The sequence below is a fragment of the Gigantopelta aegis genome, chromosome 10, assembly GCF_016097555.1.
Source record: "Gigantopelta aegis isolate Gae_Host chromosome 10, Gae_host_genome, whole genome shotgun sequence".
NCBI classification, from domain to species: Eukaryota; Metazoa; Mollusca; class Gastropoda; order Neomphalida; family Peltospiridae; genus Gigantopelta; species Gigantopelta aegis.
The window spans coordinates 69,392,278-69,404,540 of NC_054708.1; the positions used below are offsets into that span (position 1 = coordinate 69,392,278).

The following is a 12,263-nucleotide window of genomic DNA, read 5'->3' on the forward strand; positions in this document are numbered from 1 at the left end:
CGAACGGACTACAACTTAGAGGAAATCCCACTCGTTTGGGCATACACGTGCAGTTTAAAAATGTCCATATATCAAAGGATTTTGTATGTGTCGTTCTGTATGTGGGAAAGTACATAAAAAAGACCCCAAGGGGCGGGATTTAGCTCAGTCGGTTGAGTGCTCGCCTGAGGTGATTGCGTAGCAGGATCGATTCACCTCAGTGGATCCATTCAACTGATTGGTTTTTTTTCTCATTCCAACCAGTTCGTCACAACTGGTCAAAGGCCGTGGTATCTGCTTTCCTATCTGTCGGAAAGTGCATGTTTAACATCCAATAGCCTGTCCAGTGGTGTCGTTAACTAAACAAACTTTATAAACGACTAATGTAACTGGTTGCCTCTCATGACTACGCGTCAGAATTACCAAATGTTTGATATCTAATAGCAGATAATTAATTAGTTAATGTGCTCTAGAGGTATCGTTATACAAGGAAGGAAATGTTTAATTTAACGACGCGTTCAACACATTTTAATTACGGTTATACGGCGTCAGCTCATATTGTTAAGGACTACACAGACATTGAGAGAGGAAACCCGCTGTCGCCACTTCATGGGCTACTCTTTTCGATTAGCAGCAATGGATCTTTTATATGCACCATCCCATAGATAGGATAGTACATACCACGGCCTTTGTTACATCGGTTGTGGAGCACTGGCTGGAACGAGAAGTAGCCCAATGTGTCAACCGACGGGGATCGATCATAGACCGAGCGCGCATCAAGCGAGCGCTTTACCACTGGGCTACATCCCGCTCCATGTAAAACAGGTAGGTAATCGCATTCGTAAGCACATTCCGTAACTGTTTAATCAGAGGTGTGTTAGCAGCGAAGTTAACAACGCCCCCAAGCTGCACCTTTCTATGCATACACATACACGGATACAAAAAAAATGTTTAATTGATCAATTAATAAATAATTAATCATACACAAATATTAACTAATGACATTTTGCTTTAAAAATAATAAAATTACTAATCAATACATGCCGCAAGATAGAAAAAAACCCCAGGGGTGATGAGAAAATAAAAATATGTCTAGTAATTGCATAAGTACAAACAAAAGTGACAATGTAACCAGGAAACTAAATCCATCAAAGTTATCACCTTTTCTGTATAAAAATCGCCACTTCAACACACATCTTTACAGCAACTAGTCGTTCTGACCAAGGTAAGTTAATTACAATTAGAAATTTAAAATAATGGTTTGTTGATTAGGTTAATTTTATTAATTTATTTTAAATAACTGAATTAATTAATTGACTCGTCAAAATGAAAGCGTGGTAAAGCGCACGCTTGATGCGCGGTCGATATAGGATCGATCCCCGTCGGTGGGCCCATTGGGCTATTTCTCTTTCTAGCCAGTGCACCACGACTGGTATATCAAAGGCCGTGGTATGTGCTATCCTATCTCTGGGATGGTACATATAAAAGATCCTTTGCTACTTATGGAAACAATGTAGCGGGTTTTCTCTCTAGTACTTTATGTAAACAGTACCTAAAGTTTGACATCCAATAGTCGATGATTAATAAATCAATATGCTTTGGTGGTGTCGTTAAACAAAACTAACTGTCAACCTGTTTCGTTTTCTTCTTTTTTATGTCTCTCCCCTGATGATGATGATAACTAGTTTAACGTGCCCATATACCACTAGGGTTTCGAACACGCCCATCCCGAGTCCGACCTCCGATAAGATCGGTGGCCTGACTCGGGATGGAGGGGGGGGGGGGGGGAGGTGAAAATGGGCAGAATTTTTAAAATAGCAATTAGTAAAAAAGTTAATAAATTAAAGAAAAAAAAGAAAAAGGTTACAAGCCAAAAAGAAAAAAGAATTGACTGCTCGGCCGAATATTTATATAATTTGGAGCATTTTAGAAGGACAGTCCAAAATTAAATAAGAGAAAGAAGAGAGGATCGGACTATTTAATAATATTACAAAAAAAGAAGTAATTTCGACATAAAATTTTGAACGCAGATCTAAACGTTTAAAGTCCGATCGATATGTCCACGCGAGTGGCCTCGTTAAGGCCGTTTGGGTGCACAGCTTAAAGGGACGAGATGGGTTGCATCCTGTCAAGAAAACCCCTAGATTGACAGTCGATAGACGTTGAAGGTGTAGTGCTGTGCTGAAATACAGATCTTGAGAAGCCGGATCCGTCTGAACGAGTAGAGTATCAGACTAGGGTATAGTCCAGTCGTCATGGGTTGGTATAGTGGTGCGGACGGGCCCGACTCCGGAGGATACGAGATGGTATCACTATAAAACAATGTAAAGTCTAGAAAAAGTGTAGTAGGGGCCGACCCCGCTTCCTATTTCTTCTTAGAGTGGGGCGGTCAATCTTCCAGTGCTGCTAGGACAGGCTCGGACATGTAGAGACTAAACGCGAACAACCGTGGCGTTCTGCAGAATGGCCGTCATACTAGTCACGAAAAAACAAGTCAACATAGTCAGACGGAGAAAAACGTGGAGGCGAGGAATCTCGCTGAAAAAGAATCCAACCTGGTGGTGCAGACTGTCGAAACGAGAAGCGTTCCAGCGTTCAATCTGTTCCAATGGCCGCATACATCCCAGTAGAAAACTTCATTTCGCTGACAAAAACAACGAAATGAAGGACCCCCAAGTCGAGCACACGAAAGCACGTGCAGTGTGCACAAGCGAAACAAACACGTCTTACCGCGTGTAGCTCCAGACTGGGAATGTCTCCCTCTGATCTATTTCTTTGTTTCCTGTTTCTCTTTAATCTGCAGTAAATGTTGTCATAACCGATTACTTTGTATTCAATTACCCACAGCTTTTGTTACTACTTAGTGTGTCAGAAACTGCTATGTTTGTATTTTGCAAATTTACGTTCGGTAACTCTCATAATATTTACAGCTTTACTCCTAAGAAATACAATAGTATGAATACATGCATACATGTTGTGAGGATTTAAAAAACATAATAAATTCAGAAATAGCTGTTTTCATTCCAGCCTTCAAGATGATGAAAGCCATAATTCTCGCCTTTGCGTGTCTGTACGTCGCGGCCGCCATGAAACAAATGGTGCCAATCGTGAAACCCATGGTCTTCAAACACGTCAAACCCGTTGTCGTTGGATTTAGAAAAGCAGGCTATGGAGGCTATGGCGGCTATGGAGGCTATGGCGGCATGGGCGGTTATGGAGGTTGGGGAGGCATGGGCGGCAGTGGAGGCTTTGGCGGCATGGGCGGCTATGGAGGATGGGGAGGCATGGGCGGCTATGGAGGCTGGGGAGGCATGGGCGGCTATGGAGGCTGGGGAGGCATGGGCGGCTATGGTGGCTGGGGAGGCATGGGCGGCGGCTACGGATACGGCAAGAAGATGTACTATTAGGTAAAATTAGTAAACCTGATGTCTCTCTCTCTCTCTCTCTCTCTCTCTCTCTCTCTCTCTCTCTCTCTCTCTGTCTGTCTGTCTGTCTCTCTCTCTCTCTCTCTCTCTCTCTCTCTCTCTCTCTCTCTCTCTCTCTCTCTCTCTCTCTCTCTCTCTCTCTCTCTCTCTCTCTCTCTCTCTCTCTCTCTCTCCTGTCTGTCTCTCTTCTCTCTCTCTCTCTCTCTCTCTCTCTCTCTCTCTCTCTCTCTCTCTCTCTCTCTCTCTCTCTCTCTCTCTCTCTCTCTCTCTCTCTCTCTCTCTCACACACACACACACATTGATAGCACAAACCATGGACCTTTGATATAAATAGATCAGGGGCATTAGGAACAAATTGGTTACAAGCAGAAATTTATAGTTAATAGATATTGGCGGTCATTTTGGACGCCATCTTGAATGTGTTTTATAATACTCTAGGAAAACGTTTCTGAAATGTTCAGCTTGTTACCAACTTTTCCAGGTTTGGCTTATTTCTTCTGTATTAAAACGTACTTGTCATTTTTTATTTGTGGATTGGAGACTATACTTCAAAACCAGCACAGTAAATTCCAGCCATAGCCCAAATTGATAGCGTTCGCCTAACAACTGGTGTAAATATGGTCATAATACGTTTTGACATTAAAACAGCTAACAAACAAACAAAAAACTTATTTAATAAAAAAAACATCACCATCACCCTCCTCCCCAAGAAAAAACACCACTATTTGAAAACATATGATTCGTTAAACCTATATGTGTAAAGGCAAAAACATATTTTAATTTAAAACTAGGAACAATACATTTTATGACTTAATTAGAATATCAAAATGTTTCTCTTGCTTTGATATATGTTGGTTTTTCATTTCAGATCTAAGCTGTGACAAAGCTATACCGACACTATAGACATATCTGGACATTGGAAGCATAACTATGTTTTAATCCGCGTTGAGATACCTGTTTTAAATAAAGATGTGCATTCCAAACTATATATGTCTTACTTTTCATTCTAAGAAAATATTAATAAATAAGTCTCAAACAGCTAGTTGTGTGACTATCTAGAAAACAACAACAATAACAACAACAAACAAGCAAGGAAAACTCACACTCTCCTCTCCAAAATAAAAATAAATAAGAAAAATAAGAAAACAAACGAACCAAAACAAACGAATAAACTATAACAAACAAAGGGAAAATACACACACACACACACACAGACAGACACACACACACACACACACACACACACACGCACACACACTGTGCAAACACACAGAAAACCGAAATAAACAAACAACAAAACACATTTATACCTAGTTGCCACAAAGTTTCACATCGCAGTCCAAATCTAAATTACTACGTATGAGTGCTGTACAGAAACCATGACACATCCATTCTGATTCGTTTTATATCATTTCAACTTCATTTGATTTTCAGTTGAGTTCATTTTCTTGGGCACACACCTTATTTAGCGACGGGAAGTTGGTTCTGTGGCCTCCCCACTAAATCTCAATGGGTGTACGAGCCGGTAACATGATGCGAACCAAGCACCTATTAGTATTGAGTCCAAAAACGTAATCATTACAGTTTACATTTCCAAGTTTCTTCTTTGGAAGGACCAAATGAACTGATTGTGAACTATGCAGTAGGCAACTAACATAAAAAAAAGTTTGTTTGGTTTTGTTATCGACACCACTAGAGCATATTGATTATTAATCATCAGCTATTGGATGTCAAGCATTTGCTAATTCGGCATATCGATAGGAAACCCCCTACATTTTTCCATGAGTAGCAAGGCAACTTTTATATGCACCATCCCACATACAGGATAGCACATACCATGGCCTTAGATATACCAGTCGTGGTGCACTGGCTGAAACGAGAAATAGCCCATTGGGTCTACCGACGGGGATCGATCCCAAAGAACCAATATAATGCAAAACCCTGTCGTCACTTCTATATTTGGGTTAAAGGGTCGCGAAGAGCGACTACATATGACGCTATCTAGAGGACTGCCACCTCCCCAAGACTGTAGGATGATGCATCATATTTTTTTCAGTAGGATGACTGTCACTCCCGTGGCTGATTTCACGGAAAGATTTCCGCCCGCAATCCCCCCCCCCCCCCCCCCCTTGGGGTATTGGTTTAGCGATATCAAGTGGACATTGCATTAAACAATGAGTTTTCTGAGGTGAAGTCTACGCCAGGTGACGCCACATGAAAATAAGGGTCGTACGTGAAAAAGGAAACCAGTCTAGCAAGTCGTTTTCATACACAATTAAAAATAAACAAATAACATCAAAATACAGCGTATTCAACTTGCATTAATTATGAAACGCATTAATTATGAAACGAAATAAAAATAAGTAGAAACTGATGTCCAAAGTGAAATTTTGTTTTATTTCTTGTTTGTTGTACCGTAGGCTTAATATACGGGTAAGGTGTGTACGTGTTGTACGTTTTTTCGTGACTAACATTAATTCGGACCAACTGCAAAATGGGAGTAAAATTATTAGTTTGTATTAATATTTTTTTTCAGAAGTGATAATCATTGTGGAGTACAATGTCTGTGAATTTACATAAAACTTTATTATGATTTTTTTTAACAAATTATCGTCAATTCCTTGGGTATCAGACGTTTCCTCTCCAGGCTAGTTCGCCCCCAACTATTTGTCGGTTCGCCCCACCCCCCAATATTAATGTTAGGCAGTAAAGATGGCATTGATTAATATACATGGGAGTTAGTGATCACATGACCTATTTCATAATTTTGATTGTTTTTGTTTTTTTCCTTATCGATATTTTTAAAAAGGATACACCAAAACCCCAAGTGGGGGCGAACAGGATTTTTTTGTTGGGGATGAATATATTTCACATATTTGGGGGGGGGGGGGGGGGGGGGTGCAAATTTTATTATCAGTCTTCAAACTTACCTGGATGCTGTGAATGCTTTTTAAGTTAAAATTAATTTTTGCTTTATGACACCACTAGAGCACATTGATAAATTAATAAGCTATTGGATGTCAACCATTTGGTAATTGACAGTTTTCCATTAGCAGCATTATTACTAAGTGTACACTTCTCCACACAGGACAGCAAATATCATGGGGTTTTATATACCAGTCATGGGTCACAGTTTGGAACAATATACATTCACACCACTAATAACTTTATAAAAAAATTTGTCACCTTTCCTTCTCTCCATTTAATAAATAAAATGTTCCACTTAAATTGTTTTTGGAATACAGATTGCAGTAGTGAAATAATATGGGCCAATTCATAGGCTGTAGCCCCCCCCCCCCCCCCCCCCCCCCCCCCCCCCCCCCCCCCCACACCACCACCACCAGTTGTGTGATAATTTATCTATTTGGGCAAAAATTGTCTGGTCATTCGGGCAAGGATGGTCTTGACGTCGCATGTCATTCGGGCAAGTTCAGTTCAGCCCCCCCCCCCCCCCCCCCCCCCCCACACACACCTAAACAAATGTGCCCGTATGCCTATGGGCCAATTCATGGTATGGTAAACTGAGATGTCTTGTTAAGAAAACGATACCCAGAGCTTTAGATTGCAACTAAGCCAAGGTATTAAATGCTGCGCCCAAAATAAACATACCAAATTAAAGACAGACATGCTAACCTCAAAACAGTTTACTTTAAAACCACTGAAATATTTTGCTTGAATTAGATTAAAATAACTTTAATGCAATATAACCCTTCAGCAGCAAAAAACAATATATATATATCTATATATATATATATATATATATATATATATATATATATATATATATATATATATACTATTTTTAGATGAATTCGATTTAGTCATCAACATATTTTGGGTTGTTCTTTTTTACATCTGTCACCATGTTATGTTATATATACAGTACACAACAGAAAAAAAAAAGTGGACAAGCAATCCATAGTTTCGCAGTGTATTTATCCACAGCAATAACTATCCAGGTCTTCCATCTGCAAACCCCTCCCTCTCTCTCTCTCTCTCTTTCCTTCTTCTCTATCTCCCTCCCCCAGATCAAAGCCAATTAATGTCAATGAATTGGGGAGGGGGGGGGGGGGGGGGGGAGGGGTATGAACCCAAATGTATGTAAACAAAGCATTTATAAATGTCTAAAAATATAAAACCAACAACATGCAAAGCATCATAATTTAGAAATATAAATCACATTTATGTAAAACAAACCCCCCAAAAAAGTTCAAGCACATGCGATACATTTAACTTTCTGTTGCAGAACATTGGAAATGTATATTTTTATAATATAGGAAGTTCTGTATCTACTTGATTTTTATTCATGACACATCCTTACGTTATGTATTACTATTGTAGGGTGTATACTACCAAATCAACAATTTAATGGAAACTAAAGACATTAACCCACTATTGGCACATGCTATTTTTAATATAAAAATAAATTGCTATTAAAATCTTAGTTCAGGTTGCCTATATATAATACCATATTTAAGAGCAGTTGTATATGGCAAGTCAAATACCATGTAAAAAGAAATTATTGAAATCTTTACAGTATGAATTATAGGCCAAAACCAACTTTTCTTCAGTGCTAACTTTGATTCAAACTCCATTCAGAGCCATGTACAGAGATTATTGTCACGGTCAAGGTTATTGTGAACTTGCATGATCGAGTGATGGCTAATTAATCAACCAGTATAGTTTAATTAAATAAAATGACAAAATCATAATATTTTTTATTATACACTGAATATGTGCTATAGGGTGTATACTTCCAAATCAAATCCCATAGACGACAATAGTAACATATGCGGCTAAAACTCCTACCTGCAACGTATCAACCGACATAAACGCCACGGATATAAATACTACACTTACACTTAAAGTGAATCAGAAAAAAATGGGGGTCAAGCTGCTCGTTTCTGAGATAACGGGTAGCGTCTATGACTACCCTAGTTTCGCACAAAATTCGAGTACTTTTTTTTACAGGTACCCCATACATGTTTCAAGCACAAGGCTACTTGACACATTGGTACTAGATGAAATAAAATTGCACATTTTGTTTTACCCAGATGAAACTATTATTTTTTACAACCAACACACTCACATTTATAACCAATCGCAGGACTTGTGGTGTTCACTTCTCTATCAAAAGTTGGGTGCACCTCAAACTTTGACCCAGCCGGAAGTTATTTGGTTTAGTACTACCTATACTGATAACATACATTTTTCAAAAAGTGTCCAGCTATGTGTTTTTATGACAACCAGGATCTGGTGTATTCTGACATAAACTGACAACCTCACTGAAACTGTTGTTTCTACAGTGCAACCTAATATAATGTACACCTAAAAAAGCATATATATTGCATATAGTTTTGTACAAATGCAATATGTCATATTAAACAACAAAATGTTTTAAAATAAAACTCCTGAAGATATTTACTTTCAGTTGGGTGTGTGTACTCAGGTATATATGTAGAGACAACAAAGATAGTCAGAGTACCTCTACCCCTTTAAAGAATTCCATTAAAACACATGCACTAGATTGACCCCTAGATTATGAAGACCTTAACAGGCACATCAAAGAAATATCAGTATTAAAAAAATACACTGTCTGAGGAAGGAAACAGAAACATGACTGTACCTGTATGAAGTAATGACTTAATGTCCTGAACATTAGTGTTGGGAGGAAATCCTGTATGCTGGGTGTGGGTGTCTTCAAGTTACCAGGTGTGGGAATTTCAAATCCATCGGCCATGCTGATTTTCATAATGAACCATCAAAACCATTGGCAGCCACCAATATTCCTGACTATATTTTATTTATAGCCTACTGTAGTTGGGAGGTTTTAATAGTTGTAATATCTGGAATAATCATGCAGCTTTAACACATTTATATTTGATTAATTACTGAAAAAAACTATTTTTAAATGACAAAATTACCTGAACATCTATTTTCTTGCATTATTTTCTAATCCGGATGAATACAATATGTACATTAGATGTATTCCTACAATCTGTAATCCAGCATTTTATTTAGCTAGTAACATTAGGTAATACAGCTTTAACAATAAAATAAATTATCAAGTTAATCCAAGGCAGATAATCAAATCTGAAAAAATTGGTTCTGAATCTAGTATAAACTCAAAATGCTTTTCATAAGAGCTAACTAAGTGATTATTAAGAAAAAAAAAATGATCTGGAGATCTAAGTATATGTTTAACAACCTTATTGTTATGTACAAATAAGAACAGAAGGCACAATAGTGACAACAAATTTAATTATGTTTTTGGTAAAGTGTTTCTTCAAATTTACTTTAAATTTTGCATAAAACTACAAATTTGTCTAAAATATAACTTAGCACCCTATAAATATGTCAAAATGACAACAAAAATCAACTTCTTTACAAATTTGAGTTTTCAGAATTTCATACATAAGAAATTAACAATGTTAATGGAAACTAAAGACATTAACCCACTATTGGCACATGCTATTTTTAATATAAAAATAAATTGCTATTAAAATCTTAGTTCAGGTTGCCTATATATAATACCATATTTAAGAGCAGTTGTATATGGCAAGTCAAATACCATGTAAAAAGAAATTATTGAAATCTTTACAGTATGAATTATAGGCCAAAACCAACTTTTCTTCAGTGCTAACTTTGATTCAAACTCCATTCAGAGCCATGTACAGAGATTATTGTCACGGTCAAGGTCATTGTGAACTTGCATGATCGAGTGATGGCTAATTAATCAACCAGTATAGTTTAATTAAATAAAATGACAAAATCATAATATTTTTTACTATGCACTGAATATGTGCTATAGGGTGTATACAACCAAATCAAATCCCATAGACGACAATAGTAACATATGTGGCTAAAACTCCTACCTGCAACGTATCAACCGACATAAAAGCCACGGATATAAATACTACCACCCCTTACACTTAAAGTGAATCAGAAAAAAATGGGGGTCAAGCTGCTCGTTTGTGAGATAACGGGTAGCGTCTATGACTACCCTAGTTTCGCACAAAATTCGAGTACTTTTTTTTTACAGGTACCCCATACATGTTTCAAGCACAAGGCTACTTGACACATTGGTACTAGATGAAATAAAATTGCACATTTTTTTTACCCAGATGAAACTATTATTTTTTACAACCAACACACTCACATTTATAACCAATCACAGGACTTGTGGTGTTCACTTCTCTATCAAAAGTTGGGTGCACCTCAAATTTTGACCCAGCCGGAAGTTATTTGGTTTAGTACTACCTGTAAGGCAATGATTCGAGGATCCCCAACCATGACATTGTCTGTTTGATCTGGGGCAATTAAAACAAATTTAAAAATTAACTATCCAGAACCTAATTTCATGCAGGCTTTACTCATACAAATAACATGTGAAATGGTACTGAATAATAGTCTAGGTGGGAAAACCCTGTTTCATATCAATTTTATTACCATCATTTCATGGCTTACATTGGATGACAACTTTCAGTGGACTAATGTTTAGTCATTCAAAGCATAACAAACATTCCAGTACCCAATGTTCCAAGTACAGTCTGATATTCACTTGTATCTCACAACTTCAACATCTGACACATTGACACTTATTACTTTTTTTTACTAAGGAACAATCATCATGAAAAAAACTTTGTTTTATCATCTGAATACGAATCTGGCACTTTTCGTATTGTTTCCATTTTGTAGTCTGCTTGTCCTGTCCCAACAAGACAATAAATCAGGTTCTATCCATAAAAACAAGCATGGAATGGCTTCTAGCTTCAGTCTTTAAGGAACCGTACTAGTTCTGTACCTGAAATGCAAAATTCAATTATAATACAAATGTAATCATGTAGCTAAGCTTAATATGTTTAGCATTTTTAAATCAACAAATAGGAAACAACAGGAATGTATGTTTAAAGAGCCTCCGCAGATCCTATAGTATAGGTACGTTAGTACTTAGTATTTGACATACATGTATGGTATTTTTGGCACTTGGACTAGTGAGAAAAGAAACTTGCAGCTTTTACAAGGGGTGATTCTGTGCAAACAAATATAATACAAGTATATCCTACCAGTAATTTGGGAAAAAACCCACAATAACACCCCCACTATCCAAATATTATTTTAATGTTTTTATTATTATATCCATGGTGCACGTGTATGTAAGGTTATATGGTTAAGGACAACACAGATAATGAGAGAGGAAACCTGCTTCCACCACACAATGGGCTATTCTTTCTGATGGGCAGCAAGCAATATTTTATATATGCAGTATCCCACAGACAGGATTGTACATACCACAGCCTTTGTTACACCAGTTGTGGAGCATTGGATATAATGAAAAATAGCCCAATGGACCCATTGCGGAAATCAATATTAAACCTACCGCACATTAGGTGATTGCCTTACCACTGGTCTATGTCCTGGTTCTATATGAGTCTTCGTATTGCAATTTGATTGGCTGCACATTACAATTTGATATCCTTGCATTAATTATGCAAAGATTAATTGTAGGATTGATTAATTAAATGTGTACTTATAATTGATAAGTATGCTAGACCTAAATAATGTAAAAGTGGTGAAAAAATAGCACGTGCAAACTGATAATATCAGTGATAGAGATAGTGTGCCTTTAAGCAAAAAGAAAAAATTCATATCATCGTGTTATTAATATTTTATATTTTAGCATTTCCTAAACTATATTCTAAGAGAATCTACAGGAGAAAATAGTAAAATAAAAATTCAGTAGGACTTACATATTTTATAATCTTCTGTCACAGAATTCGTATACACATACAACACAGTCATGTACATGCCAAGTGTGTGTAACTAAGGTTGTAACACCTGGCCGGTAACTGACACACG

The 12,263-nt window shown here is 37.3% G+C and overlaps 1 protein-coding gene across 1 annotated transcript; it reads left to right on the top strand.

The window, feature by feature from the left end:
- Positions 1-1,087: 1,087 nt before the first annotated feature.
- On the top strand, positions 1,088-4,390 carry LOC121384407 (glycine-rich protein 23-like). The gene is made up of 3 exons (XM_041514793.1): positions 1,088-1,204; positions 3,007-3,386; positions 4,273-4,390. The coding sequence occupies exon 2, from the start codon at positions 3,015-3,017 to the stop codon at positions 3,384-3,386; it is 372 nt and encodes a 123-aa protein (XP_041370727.1). The 5' UTR covers positions 1,088-1,204; positions 3,007-3,014; the 3' UTR covers positions 4,273-4,390.
- Positions 4,391-12,263: the final 7,873 nt, after the last annotated feature.

Coding starts and splice junctions, on each gene's coding strand:
- LOC121384407 (XM_041514793.1), top strand. CDS start 3,015: ATGATGAAAGCCATAATTCTCGCCTTTGCGTGTCTGTACGTCGCGGCC.